The sequence below is a fragment of the Homalodisca vitripennis genome, chromosome 1, assembly GCF_021130785.1.
Source record: "Homalodisca vitripennis isolate AUS2020 chromosome 1, UT_GWSS_2.1, whole genome shotgun sequence".
NCBI lineage: Eukaryota > Metazoa > Arthropoda > Insecta > Hemiptera > Cicadellidae > Homalodisca > Homalodisca vitripennis.
In genome coordinates this window covers 62779499-62806161 of record NC_060207.1, presented here as the reverse complement: position 1 = coordinate 62806161, position 26663 = coordinate 62779499, and the positions used below count along the sequence as shown (strand labels likewise).

General features: G+C 32.7%; 1 protein-coding gene across 1 annotated transcript; it reads right to left on the bottom strand.

Annotated features, from left to right (window-relative positions):
- Window positions 1-1200: 1200 nt before the first annotated feature.
- On the bottom strand, window positions 1201-25660 carry LOC124362962 (negative elongation factor B). Its single transcript, XM_046817877.1, has 14 exons — window positions 25515-25660; window positions 21104-21236; window positions 20181-20279; window positions 19781-19969; window positions 18772-18954; window positions 18509-18682; window positions 18295-18393; window positions 17819-17965; window positions 13303-13377; window positions 10923-11073; window positions 8687-8868; window positions 5880-6077; window positions 3572-3719; window positions 1201-1338 (listed from the first exon to the last, which is right to left on the bottom strand). The coding sequence occupies exons 1-13, from the start codon at window positions 25628-25630 to the stop codon at window positions 3579-3581; spliced, it is 1887 nt and encodes a 628-aa protein (XP_046673833.1). The 5' UTR covers window positions 25631-25660; the 3' UTR covers window positions 1201-1338; window positions 3572-3578.
- Window positions 25661-26663: the final 1003 nt, after the last annotated feature.

The window sequence follows — 26663 nt, the reverse complement described above, 5'->3', positions numbered from 1 at the left end:
TTCCCATTCTAGAAACAGAAACGTCAGATTTTGGTTGTATACATGTACTTTATAGAAGCAAAACAACTTGTCCATAACATTTAGCAATAGACCAGGAAACTACGTGTCATATTTTGTTAACGATTTAGATCAAACATTTCTTAAAGAATGTAATAAAAAAGGACAATGGTACATGGCAAAATACTGAGACTGCTAACTTTTCAGTGCCTCTTTTCAGTACAAAATCAATAACATGTTAATTCATCAAAAGCTATCAAGAGGTTAAAAGTAAAAAAAGTAAAGAATGTCTTATTTTACCAGGCGAAGTTAGGGCTAAGAAGCCCTCTCTAACACTTAACCTGGGGACCAACGGCTTAAAGGTGACTTCCGAACCACCACCAATGCCCGGGCAGGCGGGCCGCTTGCAAGGACAGGATCGCTCAGCGGTCACCTGTCCAAGCAGCAGCCACGCTCGGCGTTGCTTGATCTGGTTATCTTGCGATAACCGCCGTACCCACTACACTGCGCCATTGGCTAGGTTAATGGATACTCTAAACCTGTGTAACAATATATGGTTTATTATCTATCAATATAAGTTTGATTCTTTATCACTTATCACATTAAATGTTATGACATAAACATAACATTTATGAGCTATGGCGTACATGAGTTTTTCACCCAATAGCATCCACCTGAATCGCTCATTTTATATACATACATAGGAGTTTTATACACATAAAAGACTACATGACCATTATCCTTAATAGTTTTACAAATGTACATGTAGTTATAACTTGTCAGCCTATTGGACTGTCAGGAGATTTTACAAGGTCGACAAACAATGTAAAATCACTAGCCAGGTCAATTAGCCAACTATTGAGTATTAGAAAATTAAAGTATTTATTAGTCTACTAAAATTAACTAATTTACTGAAGTAATTGTCAAAATTACCATTTCCAAAAAATAAACATTTATTTGCTATTTATTAATATAATTGTAACTGAAAATATAAGTATAACAATTATAATTTTAAAAAAATACAACATAATGTTATCCTATTGGTGAGCAATCTGATCTATAAAGTACAGTTATGGCAACCAGTTTCTCTATTTAGACAATAATTTTTTGTATTCAGTAGTTTGCTTAAACGTTGCACGAAGTGTTGGTATGTTTAACTCTCTTACAGATTTAAGAGTAACAGGTAAATTAATAAAATAACGGTTTTGTGTAAAAATAAAATTTTTAATTAGTACATTACTTACAGTCACACTATTTACAAATATTTACATAATAATGGCACTGTCTACTCTAAAATTTCTGAAAAATGAGATCTTGTCCACAACATGCCAGCTTTAATTCCTGAAACATACAAAAATACTTAAAACAACTCGGTTAAAATACTTCTGTCAAAACCTTCCATGTTATTAAAAAATTGCACATTTAATTTGACTTTGACAAAATTTCAGTCATAGGTTGTATACTTATTTCGATTATTTGCGCTAACTTTCTAAAAATAATATTCTTTCATGGTCAGAAATACATAAATGCTTATACAGTAGAGCATCGGTTATCTAAAACAATTGGTGCAGGAGGGTTTTTATGTGTCAACTTCACTAACTCTAGAACATGCACTTAATAAAAACCTATATACAACACTAATCATTAACACTGAAACTGTATAGTTTTTTATTAAGTGCATGTATAGTGTTTTTTTATTTTTATTTTTTTTAAATTAAGTGTACGTTTTAGAGTTAGTGAAGTTGACACACAACATGGTGGTTGTGATTCCTGACTTAGGCATGCCACAACGCTTTGGTATGATTTGTTTATTTTAACCTAGTTTGTAATTATGTATTAGATTAGTTATTTACTTGAAAAAGAGATCAGATTGCAGATCTCGAAACGAAGTGTTACTGATTTGTTGTTTCATTAACGATGGCAAATTTCTGAAAAAATCTTTTCCAAGTACAAATCTAACCTAAAAGAAAAAGTTGAACATGTGACACAAAGTGAGGTTAGGTGGACGTGGAACAGTACTGTAGGTAACAGTATTCTACAGTAGAATGACAGACTGTGTAGATTACGCGCAGCGCTACACTGCATGCATGCGCTCCTGTTGGCTGGTTCCGTTATTAGTGTGTTTTGTGTTTGACCATTCTAGCCCTATTTAACTCCCCCACTCTTACTGGTTGTGAATGTTGCCAGAATGGGGCTGCGTGTTCAATGGAATGATAATGTAGATGATATAGATTGTATAAATCATACTGTCGATATAGCACACAATTTTTATTTTATAGAATATATTTATCAATGAATATGTACTTTTCAATGATTTTCAACAATATAATCAATGCTAACTAAGTGAGGGAACAAGTGGTCGGCATGCACAAAAACACACAGCGCCATCTACGATCCGGCGACAATAAGAGCCTTCATAATCATAATATATAATCCATAACGGATAGGTTGTTTTCGGCGGTTTGTGGCACTGCTGAAACCGTAGACTGGTAGGGCTCATGGTGTGCTTCCAGGGTGCGCAAAAGGCTCTTGAGGCCTAAGTGCATGGCAATAGTCCGCCCACATAGAAGAAGTCAGATAGGACTGACCAATCGTAAAATTCGGCAGGGATTTAGTTCTCGGGTAACCCACGTTTCGGATGACTAACTTTCAGATAACTAACGCTCTACAGTAATGCTTTTGAAATGTTCAATTTCTTAAAAACAAGAAAGAACCTAAAATATATATACATTAAGTAAAAAAAATGAGCTAAACTACTGGCACTTTCACAATTATTGTCAATATTATCAAAAACATCTTTTTCAACAATGCTCTTTATTGTGCTTTTTTGCATGATCTTGAGTGATCCACAATAATAAGACAGAATACTATTTACTAAATATTGATAACAAACTATTTGAGCATACACAACCTGTGATGAATGTGTCTCAGAATAGCTGACTCATTTGTTGGAGAGCACATGCTCAATGTAGTCGTAGATTTCTCTAATAACTTAATGTTTGCATTATACTTTATATGCAACACATGACAAATAAACAGTGAATGTTTCTTTGTGAGCAAAATGATATAAAACAAAAACTAAAATATGCGTTTAGGTTTTATATCTTCCCATCGTCATAAGTCCAGTACAACTGGACACATTTCCATGATCTTTACACATTTCAAAATGTCCTGTGAAATTGGATGTTGGCAATAAAGGGTTTAAGCCTTTGACTCACAAATATGTATACAATATTTTTGAGTACTGAAATAAATCTTATTTTAACTTATAATTACTTTTACTTTAATAAGCTGATCATAAAGAAAGAATGGGTAAACTAAAGATCACATACTCCTTGTAATTTGCTTTCTGGCTGAAATAAAATGTTCTATATACAGTAACATTGATCAATTATTAGTGCATGATAAATTATGCTATAATAAAATGTTTATATATACATGTATTGAACTAAACTATTATGATGCGATCTAAATAAAATAGCTGTATTTTAGTCTTATATTGACTTTTAACATTTCTTCAATCAAAAACCAACTCACATACGTTTTTACATAATAAAAAAAAGTTTCTACATACCTTAGTACTAGACGAGAGGGGCAGGAGTGGGTACTGACATGAGAGGAGACTCAAGATAATCTAAGTTCTCGGGGATAGGTGGAGGCTCTTGCTCACTGCCGATCTTCTCTGTCAACTGCTTGTATAGCGAATGGACTGCTTCATTGTGCTATGATCAAAGTTAAAATTACTTACTGATGACGTGCAAATAGTTCAATACTGACCTAAAGTAGAATTAAATCCAGACCAATTTTTACAAACAATTGAAACAAAAATTTATTCTATAACAATGTAAAAATAAATGGAGAAGTAAATTAAATACATTTTTAACCCTTTCAGTGCTAAGAGCCAATTTAATTGGCCCCCAAGTAATCCTGAGAAGTGCAGAGGGACGATGAGATCAGGTTTTTAAATATGTATTATTCTGTTACTGAACGTTCATATATGGCATTGTACTTAGTCTCATTTTATACATAATACATCAAATAAAAAATAGATGAACTATCTTGATTTGATTTGTTACAGATTTTACAGATTTGGTAAAAGCTATTTGCCAAATATGAGATTTGAACTATATACATTTATTACCCACAAAATACTGTTTTGGCGTTTATGTATGTTTACTTTTGTCTAGGAGTCGTATTGAGAGCAAAGGGAAAGTGGAGAAAAGTTTGCAGAACCAACAATGACCAACACATGTCTCCAGCCCAGCTCCCATTCCTCTCCCATGGTGTACCTTCGGTGCAGTTGTGATGGAGTGGGGCCCTTGGCAGGGTGGCTGGCCAATGTGCCGCCGTGGCGGAATGACCGCTGCCCTGTCAATGCTGTAATCCGCCACCACAATCTTGTACGTCAAGTATAGGTAAAACGGAGAGTAGAAAACAATGATTTCGGGATAAAAAGTGTTATAATTCTATGATTTTATTTGGTGAAACTATAAATAAACTAAAATACATTAGTTATACATGGGAAAACGTTTTATAAGTGAGTTTTATGAGCAGATGTTAGAAGTGAGTTCCAATTTACTTACTTTTTGAAAACAATGTTCCTATTTACATAGAGGATTCGTATAAAAAAAGGTGAATTAAAGTAATAAAATTACAAATTTTGAATTTAAAATGTTGAAATCATCTTTATTTTTGAAAATGTGAATTATTTGGAGAAACACTAAACAAATACTAAAAGCACTGTCATAAATGCTTAGCATTGACTGCGTCCACCACCTCCTCAATAAACACTTGGCACTCAAAGGGTTAATAGAAGTAATTACTATTTTATCCATTGACACTTTCAGAGATTAAAAGTAGTAGTCTATTAAATATTCTTATTGAGAATACAACACAGGAATTAAAAGTTGGAAGTTATCATTAATTATTAAAATTAATTACAAATTAACAACAAATGCAAATACAATGTTCATAAACATGAAGGTTAAAGTAGCCTATATATATTAATAATTAAAATGATATTGTAATTAATAAATCATAAATAAAATATTACACATAAGAAAATTATACAGTGTTCATAAACATCAAATAAAATATGTTGAAAAACATTCCCATGCTCTGTTAATATTAATAAAGCCGCTAACAATAATTTGTAATAATAAAATAGGATTAAAAACAATGAAATGATATGTGATGAATTAACAGACAGGTTGTTTTTTTAATGGTAAACCTTTTTTCCAACAGATATTTCCCCCATATTAAATGTTAAGTAAAATATTCAGTATAAAAGATGTTTAAACATTAATACACAAAAAATGTATAAAATATATAGTAACAATCTTAATATATAAAGCTCATCAACCATCACTGTGGGAATTAAAACCACTATATCATTCAAAGGGTTAATGTACACAATTAATTATTTTTCAAAGTTTCAATTTTACAGTGAACACAATGTCAATTTAATATCACTCTAACAAACTATTGATACAGTAATATACTTATTAGGTAGAGTTCGGATAATTTTGCTGTCTTTAAATCATGTACATTTTCAGGGCTAGATCAATTTTAAGATATTTTTCTTGAATCATACAAAATAAGATATTTTTCTTGAATCACACAAAATGACATTAACTTTTGACTATGAAACCTTAACAACAATAATTTAGGTGCTTACTTTTTTTAAGATAATTCAAAGATTATCTAAAGGAGTATTTTTCCAAACAATTCCACCACATAAAGGAAGATATTAAAGCTAAATTATGAATTAAATCAGTAACTAATCATAGACCAACAATCATACTACTACAAATAACTAGGTATCATAATCATCTGATCTGTATATAATCTGCAGTATAGAGTCCTTGTAAAACTAGTTATACCTGAGCATTTGGCTGCAAGACTTTCATCAGAGTGTGGAGCCGTGTGCTGGAGAGCTTGGGATAGACGTACCACAGCAGCTTGAGCATGTGCCTGACAACATTTTCGCGACTGATTCCTGCATAGAAGAACTCATCAAAGATCACAGTACAGAAGTCTTCTGTTGTGAACTCATCTCCCACATGAATCAACAGTGACACCTGACAAACATATCAAATTAGACTATGGAATTGGACCAACAATTAGCTAAGAAATTAAAACATTATAAGCTATCCAAGCCTCAGTTATACATACAATCAAAATAGTTCTACACTAAACATTTGAAAATAATATTATAAACTACCCTTTCTCTTAATATAACTACACTCCCTGCTGAAACTAATGTAAATCACAGACAGATGCTCTTAAAAATAGAAAAAAATACATAGCATAGTGATAGTGAAAAAACCTTTCTGAAATTTATACTTAAAATTAAAAAACAAGTAACAACCAATCTTACATGTAGTCTTTTAGTGCTGATAACAATTCATAATACTTTTTGTTACTTGTTTAAATAAAATGAGTCAATAGCTTCTCCACAAGGTGGTTTTTTTTCTCTTTTTTTTTGCGTTGGGGTATTGGGGTGGATTCACAGATCCTCACACGTCAACCTGAGCTTATTGTGTGCCCCTTTGATGTTAGAGGGGTAAGCCTATCTTTGTGTCCTTAATTAGGCTAAGAAGCTTTTCCCCGATACTAGCATCTGGTTCGTCGCCTGGTTGTTTATCACCGAAAAGAGCCCTTCTCCTTGCTCCCAGTCTCTCACAGTCCAGTATTATGTGTTTTGCAGTCTCTTCAGACTTATTGCAGAGTCTACACTCCGAGTCCTCATTTCGTAAACCTAGAGTGTTTAGGTGTTTCCTGAAGTGGCCGTGTCCAGTGATCAAGGCAATCACTTGCTTAACCTGATCCCTGCCCAGCCCCATCAGCCATCTGGTGAAGCCGGAGCTAGAATCAGTAAGCAGTCTTTTGCCGAGTGCTTGTCCTTGGTGACTCTGCCACCGCAAGCGGTGTGTCTTCCTGGACCATTTGTTTATACTTTGGTAAGCAGCTGACTTGCTTATATCACAACTCGGTTCTGGACCGGTGTATGGCATGCTTGCTCCGCTTTTGGCAAGCCTGTCGGCGCATTCGTTGCCACCTATGCCTGTATGGCCCGGTACCCAACCAAGACGCACAAAGTTGCACAAGTGTTGAAGCACTCCCACACAAGCTTGGATGAAATGCTGTTGGAGTCAAGAGCTTTAAGAGCTGCCTGACTGTCTGACATTATGCAGATGTTCTTTCCTTGGTACCCTCTGGTGAGGCCTAGGTTGGCACAGGCCAGGATACCATAGATTTCGGCTTGAAATATGGAGCAGTTCCGTCCCAAACTGCCGCAAAGGGCAGTTCTAGGGGATTGACTAAACACTCCATATCCGGTTCTGCCCTTAATAAGCGAGCCATCCGTGTACCAGACAAAGCTCTTTCTTATTGTTGGGATGTTATCTTGCGATTTCCACTCATCTCTGGAGTAGAAGTCAACAGAGAATGGCTTATTGAATACGAACTCCGTTCTCATTATGTCTGAGACCATTTCGAGAATAGCGTTTGGGTTTACAGCTTCGGTGATGGTGCCGTGGCCCGTTTTAGACGTGCCATTCCTCCACAAGTCAGCAACCATCAGCCGATAAGCTGACTTGCGCGCTTCAGCTTTTATGTAGACATCAAGAGGCAGAAGTCCTAAAGCCACCTCGAGGGTCGCTGAGGGACTGCTCCTAAATGCTCCAGTTGCAAAGATTGTGCCAAGCCTTTGTAAGCTTTCAAGCTTGGCTTTAGCAGTTACCTGATTCACCTTTGTCCACCAGACTAATGAACCATAAGTGATTTGAGGCCTTACAACTGCTTTGTAAAGCCATAGTGCTATATGGGGTTTTATACCCCATGAGATTCCTGCAAGTCTCCTGGACGTCATGAGCGCCCACTTTGCTTTGTGCAGGATATTGTTAAGATGATCATTCCACGTAAGCTTATGGTCTAGAGTCAGTCCTAAATATTTGACTGTCTTTGACCACTCAAGCTGTGTGGATGCGAGTTTCAGCCTGGAAAGAGACTCTAGGTTCTTTTTCCTAGTGAATGGTACAACTACTGTCTTAGAGGGATTTACTTTCAGTCCCTCTCCATGACACCAGTTGTGTACATGTTGAAGGTTGGTATTCATGATATCAGCAACAACATTTGTGCCATAAGGACTATGTCGTCTGCATATCCTTGGACATAGATTCCATTGTTAGTAAGGTCCTCAAGTAGACCATCTACTACTAGATTCCACAGTAGAGGTGACAGGATGCCTCCTTGAGGGCATCCCCTTGTGGGAAGGTGGGGTTAATCTATTGGTTGGTACAATAATAAAGTTTTAAAATATTTTTGAATACATTATAGTGATCGTATAACATGATGTTCTCTCTCCATGATGTATGTGTTCGTCACCTTGTAGGGAAGTATGATCGACTTTGCCATCCATATCTAACGAATGGTTAGAGATAAAACATTGTACAACTAAGGGATTATATATCTACTTAGAAAAGGTTTTTATATAAAATGTACCATATTCCACTTTTAAAAAGAAACGTTTCTTTCAATAATGCAATTATTCACTATATTTCTTTATTTAATTGAGGTTGAGGTGATAAAGTCATAACTGACTTGAATTAAATATCCTGCATTTTACAGTACAGACAAATAAAATGTTAATTAGCTAATATATTCAATCAACAAAAAAAGAACTCACCAGAAAGTGGAGAAATGGGTCTTCGAATGCTCTGTCACTGTCACAGGTGGCCAAAGTACCAAGTACTCTCATGAGCCCTGTCCTGTCCCTCTGCTTAGCAGTCTGCAGGGTGTAGTACATGGCTATGATACTGGCAACACTGCTCTCCTGCACGTAAGCTTGGCATGCGTCTGGAGGGGGACCTGCAGTACCAGACAGTAGAACAAACTAAGGTTGTTGATACTTAATTGAAATTGTCACAAAAGGCAGATATGCCATTTTGACAACAATTTAATCTAAAAATTAGGATCAAATACAGTCTGCTCACTTATTTAACCCTGGAACTGGCAAATGCCCGATATCAGTCGTTTTAGTCGCATCCTAGATGGTAGCGCCCGATATCGGGTGTTTTAATATGTCTTTTATTTCTCCATATTACATACTTAAAACACGATCAAAGAGTATCAGTATTGATACCAATCGAAAGAGGAAGGTTCAATTTATGTAAATAATACACTACAGTAGAACCCCTCATATCCGGCCTCGGTTTTACCGCACCTCGGTTTATCCGGCTACTTCCCGGAAGCCAATATCGAAATTTATTTACCACGGCTTGCAGACGCGCAGTTGCACGCACTAGTCTCCCACGACTCTTGCGTTATTTTGGTGTATCTATTTGTTTACATTTTCCTGTGTTGTCCTCAGTTGAGCTAATAGGTTTAACCTGTAAACAGTTCGTTGATTATTTCCAGTGCGGTTAGTACAGTACAGTACAATTGTTTTGTTTCGTCAAGTGTTGTGTACTTTAGGTTGGTTTATCCGGCCGAATCGTTATCCGGCCAGGGGCTCGGTCCCGTGGTGGCCGGATATGAGGGGTTCTACTGTAATAAATTATTTTATCGTTTCGTTACACGTCCATACGTTTTATAATCTCTGAACTGTTTGTTTACATTCTCTTGCGTACCGCGCTAGTTGCACGCGCAGCGATGAGTCAACTGGTTCATTAGGCTATTGTTATTTCCTCAGCTGCATTGTGTTCTGTCTGGTTTATTGTTTGTTTGAGTTCGTTGTAATGATGGTTGTGTATATGGCACAATAATAGTAAGTTTTTTGTGCGTGTTTACGTAATGGATCGTAATTTCCACGATCGTTCAAGTGACATTCGAGAACTAGTTGTACATGAAATAAGCAACGATGTGGATTCCGATTTAGACATTCAATCAGAACATAATTTAAAAAATATATTTAATAAAAAATAAAAAAATAGAAAATTAATATGAACTAATAGTTAAAAGATTGTACAAATCCAAGTGAGCTTTGAAGTTCTTACTTTTGTTGGTAAGTAGCACTTTCGAATGTCAGTGTATGATTTTTGTATCGTTTACCACATGTAAAAATAAATACCTTATAAACTACGTGTTGTTTTATTTTTACTCAGAATTAAATGCTCTTTCTTTTTTATATTTTGGATTTTGCACATCACTAAAAACAACAATTTTACAAATCAAAAACTTTGAACTAACTGTTCTTTTTTCTAAAAAAAAAAATGTTTTCATGAAGAGGTAGAGTAAGGATTTTTTTTCATTATATTATGTGAAAAATGTTCCTTGAACAATGCTGAATAAAAAAATATATAATATGACATAGGTTTATAGTAAACATGTAATAATAAAATAAATATAAGGCAGTGTATGAAGTACTAAAAAAACTCCGCCACTGAGAGAAATAAGACCGCCAGTTCCATGGTTAAATTTCACTTGTAGTAATAGGAAATTTGATATAATATAGTGTAATATCAACAAACATGTTTCTTTAATTTTCTCCTCTTCTGTTCAACTTTTAAATGTCGGTTTGTGATAGTTTCATAACTGTTTCAAAGTTAACAGTAATTTTTATGTTATTGTGGATTTAATCCAATAGCCCCAAGCATTTATGGATCAGTCAGAAATCCTGCCACTGACACATTTTTAGTTGAATCTACCAATCTATCAAAACAGAAGATTTACAGAAAAATAAAAACTTCTTTAGTTTTACACAAAAAAGACAAATAGATTTTGTTCTGCCCAAATTGTAAAATGTGTTTTTAGGTGTAAGTAACATTTAAAAATAATATTTAACATACTTTAAGGATAAATAAAAAATGAATCGCTAACTGCGTTGTTAAGTGCTAATCTCAAGAACGGCTGGAAAGTTTCTAGGTAACCTGTCCTGTTTATATTTGACACATCCTTGTATATTAAGTAGGAAGTGAACTGACCAGAATGTTCAATGATGGTGATGGCCGATTCTCTCTCATCAGGGGGTAGTTTGGAGTTGAGGGCTCTCACTTGGTCATCCACCACCAGAGACATGAGGGCAGGCAGGAACTTGGTCACCACTTGGCTGTCTAGTTTTGGCTCCTTGAACTCCTGTGTAACGTAACTTCAACTGTCAGTAAACTAGAGAAACTGTAGGTGATTTAGATGTTTATACAAATTTTTGTTTAATACCTAAATAACCCATTTTATTTTTCCAGAGAACTGAAAATTAGGGCATTCTGTAAAAGAAGCATCCAATTTTGAAATAATGTATTTATTTTTAGCTGTATAGGGTGTAAATTAGGTCCTGTTAAGCCTGGATATATTCCAAACAGATTGATATATCGATGTAAAATCTTCACCATACCTAATGCAATGTAAGGGATTATTTGCCCAAAACTTTTTGCTATGATCGTCGTAGATATGTTTTGTTCACGTCATTGTGTTTCCATTTAATAGACCTTTAAAATTACCATTATGTCACCAGATAAGGGTTGCAATATTAAAATTACCTCCCTCTATCCCTTTTTGAAGGGGGAGGGGAATATTTTATCCTTCAAAATGTCCAAAAAAGTATTTTAATAGGTATGGTGAAGATTGTACATCGGTATCTCAATCTGTTTGGAATACATCCAGGCATAGCAGGACTTAATTTACACCTTGTATATTAACACATCATGTTACAATGCAAGGCTAGCAGGATAATAGACATGTGCCATCAGCTATATCCATAAACCTACAATTCTTTTAAATTGTCCATTACCAAATACACATTTTACACAGATCTGTATTGTACTGTTAGAAAGAGGAGATTTGTGAGTTCCACACAGTTATTACACAAGCAATCTCTACAAATTTACTCATCAATGATGGATAAGCTACAAGAATCAATATAATGACCAATTATTATTTACAATGGTGATTTTGGACTTATCACTGGAAATTATCTTGTGAGAGTACATTTAATACACCATGTATATGTTTTTAACATATAATGGATAAACTGTAAAATCAAATCTCAGCACTAGTGATAATATTGACTCCAAACATGGTCAGGTTTCCAGGGCCGGCTTCAGGTAGGTGCAGCAGTGGCGCACCCAGAGATCTCTGGGGGGTGTTCAATACACTGTTGAGTCAGGGGTATAGAAACACTCCCCAGACCAGTAGGAGGCTGGGGGTACTCCTCCAGGAAATCTTTGAAATATTAGGTCCTAAAATGGTTACTTTATAATACTTTTGAACTAATAAAAGGAGGGCAAAGTGGAGGGTCAGAGTGTATAAAGTTTGCAGTAAAATCACTCTATCACCAATCACCAGTAAGCTTATACTGGAATAATTCAAATCTTCTGCAACAAATTCAGTTTATATAAAGTTTGTTCAAGGGGAACCTGTTGTCTCATTTAACCTAATGTTAAATTTGTCATATATCGGTACCAGTTATTTAAAAACTACTATAGCAAGGAAAGCTAAACTTGTTGTAATGACTTATATATCATTTAATTCTGAAAATATAAAAACTTAACTTTAGGTTAATAAATAAATAAAAATAATATATAATTTAATTCTGAAAATATACAAACTTAACTTCAGATTAATAAATAAATAAAAATAACATTAAAAACTTGAATATTTTTGAAATTATATTTTTTAAATTGTTATTCAGTGAATTCAGGTATATCATACAAAGGAGGTTGAAAGAGGTGTGTTGAAAATTAAGCAATTTTTGAAAAAAACTACCTAAAGTTGAAATTTTGGGGAAATCAAGCCAAAAGAGGAAATATTGTGTTTATTCAGACAACTCTAGACCTGTAGAGTCCTTATTATTCCTACAGTGTTCCAGCTTCCTCTTCTTAGTTCTTGCTGCTTCTCTAGTGTTTTTATCGTCTCATCAGCTTTTATAGCCACATTTGATTAAACACCTTTAGTCCGCAGTTTGCACCAGTGTCAACAAGGAGTTCATGCAACGCCTTTACCCTATCTTACTAATAAAATCCTGTAGATCTTTGTAGATACACTTGATTTTATTAATAACTGCCAAAGGGAGTAAGGAGCAGTATATCCATAAAATATGGGGCAAAAAAGTCAATATTCAAAAGTTATATTAGGTAGTATAAGAATAAAATATCCAAAAATCAACCTTGTGCCATAAAATGTTGTAAAATTTAATTGAGTGGCTTATAAAAATTAAATATACAGGTTTTGTGTATCAAACTATTCATAAAATAATAAAAATCAAGAAAAAATATCAAATGAGAAATTTATTTTTTTTAATAACGTAAAACTCTTAACTAAAACAAAATTTAATCACCTTCAAAATAATAGATGTTTTAAAATACAAACCTGAGAGTCTATCATGACCCACGCACTGAGACCCAGAGCCAACATTCGCAGAAGCAGGATGAGGATGGTATTTTCCTGCAAAATAAACCAGGGATTCACTACTGTAAAAACAAGAAATAAAAGACAAAAAGTGTCAAAATATGGCAATATTATTTTTTAAATACTACAAGTAGTGTGTATTTTATATCATTTGGTGCCAATGGTTTCAAAATTGGAAAACAATTTTACTTTAAGGATGACATGGCTATGTGCAGATTGCTTCCAGATGTGTCCTGCTCTATACGTGCATAGTTTCATTGAACTGCTGCTGATCGGAAATGGAAAATTTGAAGAGATCTATAGTTTACCTTACCAAGTATTGTAGAATCATGATTTATGTGTCAATTTAACCCAAAGACTGGTAACTAAATTACCTCTATAGACAGGCCACTATTCCAGGTTTGGCAAGGGTATTTTATAAAAAATATAAGAAATACTAAGTCATTTTATTATACAATGTGATATAATTTTTTTAACAATTCTGTATTTTTTACAAGTTTTCCTTTTTTGACAAATTTTTTATATATTTTTTTTGTTTTGGCGGGGTGGGACCATACCTACAGAAGTGGTATGTTTATATTAAATCAAAATTACAAAATATACAAATTATTTATACATTTATTTAGTTTCAGAAAATATATAGTTTGAAGGGCTTATTTCATAAATTTTTATTTTTATATTGATAAAACTTTCAACAGAGCATTTTTTATGAAAATAGACATTACCCTGGTAACATGCTATATTACAACAATAATAGCGTTTGCTTACATGAATCATTATTATATCACACCATGAGTTAGCAATAACATATAATTTATCAATAATAAGTATAAGTACAAAATTATGTAGCAAAATTCACAATATTTATGAATCCAGAAAGCATTAATTTTCTTATACATCAAACTTTATATCTTCAAAGTTAGAAGCAATGTTTAAATTTTCTTCTCATTTTGAAAAAATAAAATTTTATTTATCCACTACATATATTGTGTATTGTGAACACAAATCCCTTATTGTTATAAAAATGTATTTACAAAAATGTACAATGATAAACCTAGTTTTGGTTGAGACACTAAGATGATCTTACACTAGGCCTAATCAGATTCACTATGGTCTACTGGTTCACTTTTTAACAACTCACATATCACTGAATTGATCTAAATGTTCATATCCATTTCACATGTTGGTAAAATTCAACATATAAAATAAATAAAACTTGCTAAAATACAAATTTGACACTCCTAATATAGGCCTACATAGATTACGAAACTTTGGTTATTTTGAAACAAAACACTTATTATTTGTTTCCCTACATGACTCCCGTGAAAGAGAAATACTTTTAAAAACATGATTATATCACTTGATTAACTTCAAATAATATTACATATTTGTAACAAGAAACATAAACAAACTAATCAATAAGTAAACAACAGCAAAGCAATGACGAGAATGAAAATGAAATATGATATATTTCTTCCCTCCGACTTATATCAGAGATTGGAAAGTACTTAACTTCATATTAATCGATACATTGATTTATCCACTTTCGAATGCTACCATTAATTTTGTCGAAAAGCATTATAGTTACTATATAAAGTGGCTTTTTAATGGTGATGTTTGACTGTTGCTGCAGTGATGGTCACCAGTTGTTGAGCGATAGACCGCTGCTACGGCAACTGTCACTAGTATCTCGGTTAAAGATGAGAGATTTGGAATTTTCTTCGATATTTCTATCTAAAAAAAATATAAATGTACGCCACAACATTCTGTTTGTTCATGTCCAATTCTTTTATACATTTACGGAGAGACATACTAAAAAAAAACTACTTTTTCTAATTAGACACATCACAAAACGGATATTCCAAGAAAACTAAAATCAGCCAAGATCATCACAATACCTATACTACAAATGAGGAAAATATTAAACAGGGTATACAATAATGTTTTTAATGGACACCTTACTAAGACATGTTACAATGGTAGGTAAGATTAGCTAAGCAAACTATCTTTGAAATGTGTTATAGAGACACTTTTCAGTTCCTCATTAATTCATTATTCTTTATATGTCAAAGATTCATACTTTGGCTACCAAGAGGTGAAGTGGCTCATACATTACAGGTTCTGTGTAATGTGGTAGTGGATGAGATAACTTCGTAAATACTATACACCATTCATTCTCTCAGGACTATGGCTTAACATGGATGAGATCAAGTCAGTCAAGATAAAATCCGAATCCTGGACATAATAAGAATGTCACACCTGTTTTCTAATGTACTGATGAAAGAAGTTAGCCACATGTTGAAGTCTGCTAGGTTGAAACTATACAATCAGAAATCAGAAAAATTTATTTGTCATTCAACACAAGAAACAGTGCAATAGACATCGTCACAGCCTAAGTTATGATTAAAACCTTTTCGTATAAACTACAATGACTAGACTACTTTAAAAACACAACATGTAGCAATAAAACTTTAAAAGGCACATAACATATAGACTTAAAAAATAACATCAATGTCAGGCATATTAAAAACTTCTTGTACATGATAAAATGGGTTTTCTTTTAACCAGGCATATAACACTCTTTTAAATCTACTTATAGGCACAGATCGGGCACTAGAAGGTAATCTATTAAAAAATTTGATGCTTATAACTTTATGTGATGCTTGAGTTTTTGCTAACCTAACATATGGTAAATCTAACAGTGCATTAAATCTAGTATGGTAATGATGAAATTCATTTCTCGTGCAATAGTCCTGCAAGTTATTCTTAACATTACATAAACAAACAAATATATACAGATTTATCACAGTAAGAATACCTTCTTGAACAAAAAGAGGTTTGCAATGTGCCCTATAAGGAGAGTTTGTTAAAATTCTTAAAGCTTTCTTTTGTAGAATTAAAATTCTCTGTACATCACTGCAGTTTCCCCAAAGAATAATACCATAAGAAATTATACTATTAAAAAAAGCATAGTATGCATTGATTACATATTGTTTTGGGACAAGCTTTCTAATTTGTCTAAGTAAATAAATTACTCTGGAGAGCTTGACAGAAACATTATTTACATGGGCATTCCAAGCTAATTTAGAATCTAAGGTTATACCTAATAATTTGACACTATCATTAATCTTAAAGCCTAAGTCAGTTTCACGATTACATAAACTAAAAATTATAGATTGAGTCTTAGACTGGTTTAGCATAAGACCGTTAGACTGAAACCAAATGGAACTTTCAGTAATATAATTATCCATTATACCAGATAGCATCTCTAGCTTGTTTCTACAGAAAAAAGTTGAGTCATCGGCAAATACAACAGAATTACAATTAACATTTACAGGCAAATCAATTATAAGTACAAGAAACAAAAAAGGGCCCAAGACCGATCCCTGTGGTACTCCGCAATTTATATCTACTGTTTCAGACAGTTTGCTGCCAATACAAACTCTCTGAGTGCGACTGCTTAAAAAAGACTGAAAAAGATTTAGCTCCACACCACTTATGCCGTAATAATGTAATTTTTTGAGAAGAGTCTCGTGCGGAACACAGTCAAACGCCTTTGTGAGATCGCACAAGGTTGCTAAAGTGCTACAGTGAGTTTCAAAACCCTCCAATACAGATACCACAAGACCCTCCACTGCATCCACAGTTGACCTACCTTCTCGAAAACCAAATTGAGAATTTGAAAAAACACAGTGTATTGTCTAAAACTTCTAAATTGTTTAAAAAGGACATGTTGGCAGACTGTGACTTTGTATTGTCTTGGATAAAAACCCTCACAGAACAAGAGCATACCTTTTATTTCTTCTGGATTGCGCTATGTTAGTGAAGAAGTTTCACATTAGTTTACAGAGAAACCTCCTGAAACTTCAGGAAATTCTATCAAAATTCTACTTAATTTTAACCTCTTTGTCTTATAAACAAACCTACAGTATCAGTAGCAACAGACTTCTGTCCTTATTCAGCATCATTGAGGATGTTGAAACTCCCTTCTTTAAATTTTTGACCCCATTACTATATGGATTTCTACACTATCACATCCATCTGGTGGGAAAAATACAGACTTTACGATTCTCATTTGAATTGATAATCAGCCTGAATTCTGTAGCTAGCTTGACATTGAGCCCTCAACATCAGAGGTAATGTGTGCAGGAGGGGGGGAGGCGAGCTGTGCAACTACCCAAAGCGTAATGAAATCGTTGTACACGCATACATTGATATGTTCTTGTATTTCACACTCAGTATAATGAACAATTTGGTAATAAACTACCAGATATAATTTTGGTGTTTATCAAATATATATATATAGCCTTCATATACACGGTTTACTGCATCACAAGGAAACATATGACTGAATTTGTACTTAGTTCAATGCACTATTCTAATTTGTATGCACAAAACCACTTTATTTGCAGTAAAAAATATAATCAAAACAAAAACAACTTTTAATTGATAACACTACTACAAAGTGGATACTGACCCTAGGCAAGCCCTCATTATTGATTAGGTGCTGTAAAATCTTCATGGCAGATGTAGCTAGGAAGTTAATAGCGTAGGGATCACACAGAGTCATAGACAGGTCACCTAAGACCTGCTCTTGTCCTCGCTTTATGCTGTCCAGGAATCCCTGTAAACAACAACAATTACATTTATACTAAATGTACAAAATATTATAATTAAATTTAAATATATTATTAAGAAATAAACAGTAGTATTGATATCAAATATACAAAAGATTAAACAGGCATTAAATGAGAACAGGCGACATACAGATACAATAACAAATTATGTACTTAGTGAATTCATAACTAGTAGATATTTCAAGAGAAATATCACAGTAAACAGTTACAAAACATTAGGTATTACTTAAAAATTCTATATGATCATCTACATTATTAATATATATTTACGTACAAATTTATTTAATTTATTTACGATAAATTATTAGGTACTCACCTGTAATTCCCTAGAACGTTTAATGTCAACATTTTTTTCTCTGATACAGGCATCAAGACACCAGGTGAACTTGTGGCATGGATCAACAGAGATGATATCCTGAAGAATAATCCAGTTTTAAATTAGTCATTATAAGAATTTAATTTGTTGCAATGCAGAAAATTTAAAAAATTGAACTTCATTCCATTACAATCTCCACCATAACTTGGCTTACCTGAACTTCCAAATCATGTAGAGCCATTAGCAATTCAGCCCGCAAGGTGCAGTAGTGGACATTGCGTGTGCGCAAGAATAGTGTGCGCAAGAACTGGAGTACCATGTCATAGAGCTTTACACTGTTGCCTATCATATGGGCCAACTTCTGTACCACATCTCCTTGCCTTCTAACCTAAATAAAACAATTTTAAATTAAACAATTATAAACATAAGAGTTAATAAAGCAACAAGCGTCAAAAACTATTTTACACATTGACTCACTTTTGGAGATGGTGTAAAGAAGAGATTGGTCAGATTGTTGTGGTCAAAAAGAACGTTTTCCTTCTCCTTGATGTATTGGGATAGCAATGGTGACACTTCATCTCCAAATAAAGACTGATTGTCCTTCCAGATTTGTCGCTTCACTTCTGTGTCTGTGTCATTATACAGGTCTCTGTCTCTCACCTGCCAGTAAAGAGTGGTGTAAATAAGATGGTTTACATAAAGTACTGAATTTTAATGCTAAAATCACTGCACTAGTCAAAAATATGAACTGTAAAAATAATCACTATATTGAGCAAATAACTGTTCCTTAATATGGGATAACTGCTGTTTAAAAATACCTATTAATAGAGTACTTAAATCAACAAGTTTCATTATATTCTTATGAAGTAAGAATATTATAGTTATGAATTATGATTAAGAATCAAGAAATTTATTTGCAATAAACATTTACAATCTTGGGTCCCAACAAATTACAGATAATTTACATGATAAATCTAAAATATAAATAGTGGAACCATAAAATGAGATAGCCAAAACAAAATTATCTCTTTTCCAAACTCTAGTTCTGTTAGTACATCTAAAAATTGACATAACTCATTTATCTTCATAGTTTGAAATTTCAAAATGGTAACTAAACAACCACATTATGGTTGTACCATTTTACAAATACATATGTCAATATTTTCTGGTGAAATTGGTTAAGCCATGTACGATTTACATCTACAGTAAAGTGGTCAATTTGTAAAATCTGTTAATTTGAAATATGCTGACATATATAAAATTAAAAAAAAAAAAACAGTTTTTCGTCAGTAGTTTTCAATATTCCTTCAGTATTTCAATGAAGTAATCAATACAACAGTTCAGTAATCAATTTAAAATAGTTACAAAAACATTACTCAAGTTTAACTGCAGTGTGTACAACAAAAAGATATTACACAAAAATGAATGAATCATTATAAAGAGCTATGTAATAGTAAACACTATGATGAACTCTAATGTAGCTAACCAGAACACGCAGGTACTTGTCGTCTATGTGGGTTGTGTTTCGCAGAATGGCCATGACGACAGGTCTTAGAGGTTTCACTCGCACCAGAGGAAAACTTTTTGATAACAATTCCTTCAACTTTCTGTCCCGTTCCCTGCCTTCTTTCTGTCCAATTTCATTTATATGTTGGATTAGTCTTTCTCTGATTTCCTACAACATAAGATATGACTATGGTTACAAGATATATAAATAAAAGTGCAGATTTAAATTTATTTTGCCTTTGTTAGTGTAAGCTGTCTGTTGCGTTGAAGGTGTATGAATAATAAAACAACATACATTATGAACCAATGGTAACTAAAAGTCGAACTAGAAAATCCAAATAAAAGTACAATTAGCCAATTATACTTCAACAGTTTCCTACCTCCATAACAGAAGTATGAAAGTCCAGTCTTCGCACACCGTGAAGGTCTAACAAGGGAAGCATCTGCCGTAATGAAGGTAAAAGGATTCCATTTTCAAGCTAAAGTAAAAATAACAAATATATCATCAGAAAAAAACTTTTTACATTATTACACTCTACAAATAAATTGTCTAACAGATACCCATAAAATGTTTCCATTATCCAGGATGATTGAGGATTATTGTTATCATCATTGCAAAGAATGGAAAAAAGAGTTGGTTTACTTACCTATAGAGTAAGCCCTCCCACCTATAATAACATGCTCTAAACACAGCAGGGCCAGTGTCCGATAAAATAACCGAATGTCTCAACCTGCCTAAGCGCTCCAGACACATGCCGGGGCAGTGTCAGAGGAAATAAACAAATTAATGACTATATCACAAGCCTTCTACACATTCCAGAATCTACCGAAGCAGTGTCAAAGAAAATACCTAATTAACAACCATCTTATAAGTGGCATACAAGCTTCAGACACTCCCGAAAAAGTGTCAGAGGATATAACTGAATTAATGACTGTTTCAAGCATTCTACACACTTCCAGGTTCTACCACAGAATCACCATAGACAGAGAGGAACTGGGTGAAGTAAAAATTCACCTCCCCATGTTCGTGTTTTACCTAAAGTTGTAAGTGCACAATGGACCTGACTGTCCAGTGAATTCTTATCTCTTGCTCACTATCATTTTTGTTAACTCTCTATGGTGTGTGCTCAAACACAGGTAAAACTAAACTATTCAATAATAGAAACAAAGTATAGCATAATGATAACTATAAACAACCAACAAACATGTATAGTACACTATCTAATTAAATGTTTTATTGAAATCTCCAGAACATTCAATCTTGAAGACCTAACAGTGTTAGTCTAGATATGAAAATAATTACCTGAAACTCCTCAATAGCTTTGAGAGGATCTGTACAGCTGGTTAGAGCATCACGAAGAAAAAGTTGTCCTGGCACGCCAATATCTTCTAAGCCCGTTCCAGGCATCTTTTTATCACTGGCACTCATTTTTAACCTTAAATATAAAACATTTTGCTTTGATAATTTGATGCATTAGCTTAAAAACTAATGACCAACATTTGAAAATCCTTTATATTCAAATGACCTTATTAAAACAGCTTTTAGGCTGTCAATAAAGTATAAAACCTAGGTTACTTCATATTTGACTTCAGTTATTGTAGTATAAAGCGTACTATTGTGTAACAAATGAGAGGTTACAATCATTTTCTAGACACAAAAGAGGTCACATGAAGGCAATTTGGCCACACTTATTTTTATATTATTTCTGATGTGTTTTCAATGAGAAATGTAGAAAAAGCTTAGTTAGAATAATTTTCTTTCAGAACATACCAATTTAAATAATCTGCATTAAAAACTATTTTTCATAAAAAGGCACATGAAAAATACTATACCATCACATGTTTAAACTTTGCACTACACAGAAGGTTGCATATGAGCAAATAGCTACATGTACATTTTTAACCAAATAAATAAAACATTTTGTTTGTACTTCGTAAGAAAATGTACCTAACACAAGAACAGCAATGCAAAATGGAACTTGACTTTATTGTAAGTGAATGATTGTACAGTACAACTTTGTTTATCTACACTTTATTCATCGAATAACAATAACTTTGTATCTTCGTCAAACAGTAGTCATACTCTACTATAGTTTCGACTTTTAATGTCATCTTCTGGTGCTGGTGGAAAAAAATAATCAAAGTAAGGATTCTGTAGGATTGCCAGTCTAATTTCTTTTAATCGTTAGTTTTCATTTAATTTGTTAAACAGCAATGTAGTCCTAGTTGGCAGTTTATAAAAAAAGTTAGTTTGCAGCATAAGTGGCCACTACAACGATCGAATCATTTATAATTTTGATTACCTAAACTACTAAACAATAAAGAACCAAAATTTGAAACCAAATTATGTTATAGCCTAGGTGGGCTATTTCAAATTACTATACGAGTTCAGCAATGTCTTTATTTCTAAAAAAGGAATAATTTAATCATGAAATAAAAACTATTTATGTGGATTTATTAAGCCTAGAAAAACTAAGAGTCGAGTTTGCGATTCTTTAGAGAACAGCAAAAATGCTAGTTGCAATTGCAAGATATTAGCAAGAGTCATCATGGAGATGTTATTTATGTTATTAAAGCATCACTTGATTTGTTTAGCATTCCAAATTAAAGAAACATTTTTATCAGATTCTTATCTTTAAAAACTGTTGTTCCTAAACTTGTATGTTGGCAATCCTGGAAAACCATGCAACAAACATCTACAATCAGAAAAAAAACCATGTGTAAATAGTGTAATATATATTTTTGTAATTTGTATATGGTAGCAATTATTACGTTGTTATAAATAATTTTTTTCAGAATTAAATTGTGCATCTTTTGAATGTAATGAATTATTAATTTTATAACTTAGGACTAAAACAAAATAAAGTGAATAAATAAGTAATTTCATTTTCTTCAAGTTTCTCAAGATTAAATGTGATGGAAATGTAACGTACAGTACACAATATCTAGTGAAGCACTGACTTCTGCTCCAGAGCGCTCAGATAACAGATACGCTATCAGTCCCAGCCGCAGATAATATTTACAACACACCAGTTCATTACGATTGGTCGAACTAGTGATGGTTGATCTATGATTATATTTACAGATATCCAGACACAGCATACAAACAGAACATTAAAACATTAAGTTTAAGAACTTAACTATTTATGAACATACTCCCTAAAACCATGTTATTTCTCATTTGCACCCCCTAAAACCATATAAATTTTTTGTTCAGGAGGATGAGCAGAATACGTTGATAATGTCAAATTCGTGATTTGCTAGGTCGGCCTTTAACCTTATAATTGCCGAAAACTCACAATTTGGATAATTGTGTTTCCTTTTATAAAATTTAAAAACTATGTTTGAGCAACGTAGTACTTACGATTACTTTAGCCAATTTGAAATGATATTACTGCAGGTCTGAAGCCATCAAAAATACATTCAATGAATAAAGTCATAGTTTGTTTCCAACTAAAATATTACACAATTTTCAATATATATTCATAATACCAAATTTAGAATGCTCAAAAAGTCTTATCAAGTGCGCTTATTGTTACGTTATGTTTGTTCTGACTTCTCTTACAGTGAAACACTATTTGATTTTCACCTAGTTTTCATCTCCTCTCTACAAACGACACTTCGGATTTAAAGGAGTCAGGTCACTATCTTGTAATCATTTAAAATATTGTTCTTATGTTTTAAAACAGATTTTGCGACATGTTCATCACCATTGTTCTTGCCGATGTGATTAGCCTACTCACTACATAAATGAAATAAAAACAACTGGCAATGACGTCACTGGGTAGACTTTAACCCTTTGAGTGCCGCAGCGTCTACATAGTAGATGTTGTGAAATGTGCATAAATTGCCGGCATCTACCCAGTAGACGATTTTTATTTAATTAATATCACATATAATTCATTTTTGTTTTGACAAATAACTTATTTCACGGCAATCTACAAGTTTCGAACTATCAATTGTGATTGATTTTTATTGTTCACCGCCCCCTTGTAGTTATTTGTCATCAGAAAAAAAACAGATGGCGCAATAGTTGGTCAGCTGCTACTTGTTGCCATTAAAACTACACAGTTTCGTTCGTTGTGCGTTTACATTGTGCTAGTTTCGTGTGTTTATGCTGAAAACTGTTGTTATTACTATTCTGCAATTGTGTTCAGTAAAACTTACAATGCATTTATAAACTTCTTTTTCCGTGTTTAGTGACGTATATTTTATTGTTGGATTGGTGATGAAGTAAAACGCAATTTCCAATCAAACTATTGATTTAAGGTTATAGAAGTAAGGTTATATTGTAGGCCTGTGTATATTTTTATATACTTTTTATATAATTAGTATTTTACAGTCGTCTTACTTCATTGAGTGAAATAGGGTAGTTATAATATTGTTTCTAAACTTTTGACAAACTTGAACAAAAATTGTTTTTTGTTGTATTTTGTATATATTGCAGTATCTGGTTAAATATTACTGTAACACACCATATTATGCATGATTTTTGTTCAGTTTTTCATGCTCTTTCATATGGTATAGCTAAAAAAAATATAAAAAATATTGTATAAATAAAATTTTAGCTCAAACTTGAAATTTATTTTTTTTTCATTTTTTAGTTTTTTGTTATAACCTATATTCTTTTTGTGTAAATAAAAATAAAATTATAATATTATATGGAAAAAATACCTTGTTTTATAACACACAAACTAAAAAAAAATTATTCAAATCGGTTGAATAGTTTTTTTAATATAGTTTTTTCCCCACACGCTTGCAAAACAGAAGGAAATGCTCCGGCAATTTATGCGTATGACTTGGGAAAATATGCTGTGGCACTCAAAGGGTTAATAAGCGGCCTACACTCTTTATTCAGTTGTTATTAACGAATGGTTTGGTTATTTTTATTAGAATGAATAATTTAACATTACAATTTTGTCATGTAAACAATTAACAGTAAGAAGTAACTAATTATTGTAGAAAATTTGAAAACAATGATGAATATGAAGAAATTATGTGATAAATTTCTAGATATACATGTGGGTTTGGCTACTGCCTTCACGAAAGCCCCAATCTATAAATATTGTAATGTATTTCTGATGTGCAGGGCTAAGTCCTAGTTGGATTTATTAATTTGTAATTTTATTGTAAAATTTATGTTATTAAAAATTGTAATGTATTATTCTTGTTGTTAATGTATTATAATTCTTGTCCCGTGCGATTAATATATAATATTGAATAGTTTGATAATAGCAATCGAACGATTGTGGGCCGCTTATTAAAATCTCCCCATGTCACTAGATTACTCGGTAAGTAAATGAAATTTACAGCTGGCATTGATTAATTATGAATATCTGTAGGTCAAATGTTTTATTCAATAATATCAATATTTATAACCAAGTTATAATCATGATTCAATTGTGTGGCCGCTTAATATACTGTAGCCATATCTTTTTAAGGTCTGGTTATATCCATACAATATTTAATTTATCAATATAGTGTGTTAACTACTACTCCATGACTACTTAAAATACCAAATCAGATCAATAATACTTGATAGAATATTAAATATATAATTTGCAAGAAACAGAGAATGAACTAACCTCAACTGTAGAAAGAAATTTAATACAAACGCAGACTAAATTTGTTGCTCTAATTTATACATTAAATATAAAATGAAAGTGATAATAACAAAATAAACTAAACATAAATCTTAAAAAATAAATATTTACCTTGAATATTCAAATATTCCAAATCGTCTTAATACTGACTCTACCGGACCAAATTCAGAACAACAAAACAAAACAGAATACATGAAAACAATAACAGACAGACACAAACTAAACATATTCTAGAAGGTAGCCTGGTGAGCCCGGTAAGTAACTGTTCCAATAACAACTGACACTAACTAACCGGCGAGAGAGACATAGAGAATATTGTATATGTTCTCTGTTTTATATGTTCAAGAATATTTTATTGTAAAAAAATGTTTGGATAAAAACAAGGTTAAAGTAATGCAGTATTTCAATCTTAACTTTCAGAACATTAAGTTACTTTTTACGCTATATAACTGAAATTATTTAAGTGTTAGAGTATTAACACTTGTTGTAAATAACGTTTCTGACTCCATCGAGTGCATTAGGTTCCCTGATACTCAAATGTTTAAAAACTATTAAGTGTTTGGTCAGTTTTAAGGAACAGTGATTTCTATTATCGACAGATTTGTATTTTTAATTATTTTTCGTCGCCCAACAACGAACGGGAAGAATGGTCATTCAAATATGGAAGAATAGTCGTCCAAATACGGGAAGAAAAAGTCTTTCAATGTTTAACTTTTACTGGTAGTATTATTGATTTTAGTAGAGTAAAATAAAAAATATTATACTGTTGATAATCATGATAATTATAAAGTTTTTCTTCTATTTATTACCAAGACAACCAACCATAGAAGCTATCTACCAGGTGATTTGTTGAGCATAAAATGGAACAAGTAGACATCAAAGGTTTGTGAGATAGTGTAAGATAAGGTTCATTCCTTTGGCCCGGGTTGATCCGAATTGAAGCTTTTCTGAACGTCCCCAAGTCTCTCTTTTTACCAGTTGGATCTATTGTAATGAAAATGCCTATTAGTAGACATCTTCACACTAGATTCCATCCACCCATTGACTATTTATGATCCAAATTTACCGTTGGTTGATCCTATTTACATAGGGTTAATGAAAAGTCTTGAGACTCCTGTTAAATACTATAACGGCTCACACTAGAAAAATTAACTCTGCATACCTTCATATCATGTTATGAAGTACTTTATGGGCATAATTAGTATTTTGTTCAAATATCCAAAACGGGGGATTTTGAGAACAACTGAAAACTTTAAAATG

What these genes read in the sequence shown, in the direction of transcription:
- LOC124362962 (XM_046817877.1), bottom strand. Translation starts at nt 25,630, where the DNA reads ATGTTTAGTTTGTGTCTGTCTGTTATTGTTTTCATGTATTCTGTTTTG. An exon ending in TTCATACTTCTGTTATGGAG is followed by an intron (nt 19,970 to 20,180) that starts GTAGGAAACTGT and finishes CTTATGTTGTAG; the next exon opens with GAAATCAGAGAAAGACTAAT. An exon ending in GGGTCATGATAGACTCTCAG is followed by an intron (nt 11,074 to 13,302) that starts GTTTGTATTTTA and finishes TACGTTACACAG; the next exon opens with GAGTTCAAGGAGCCAAAACT.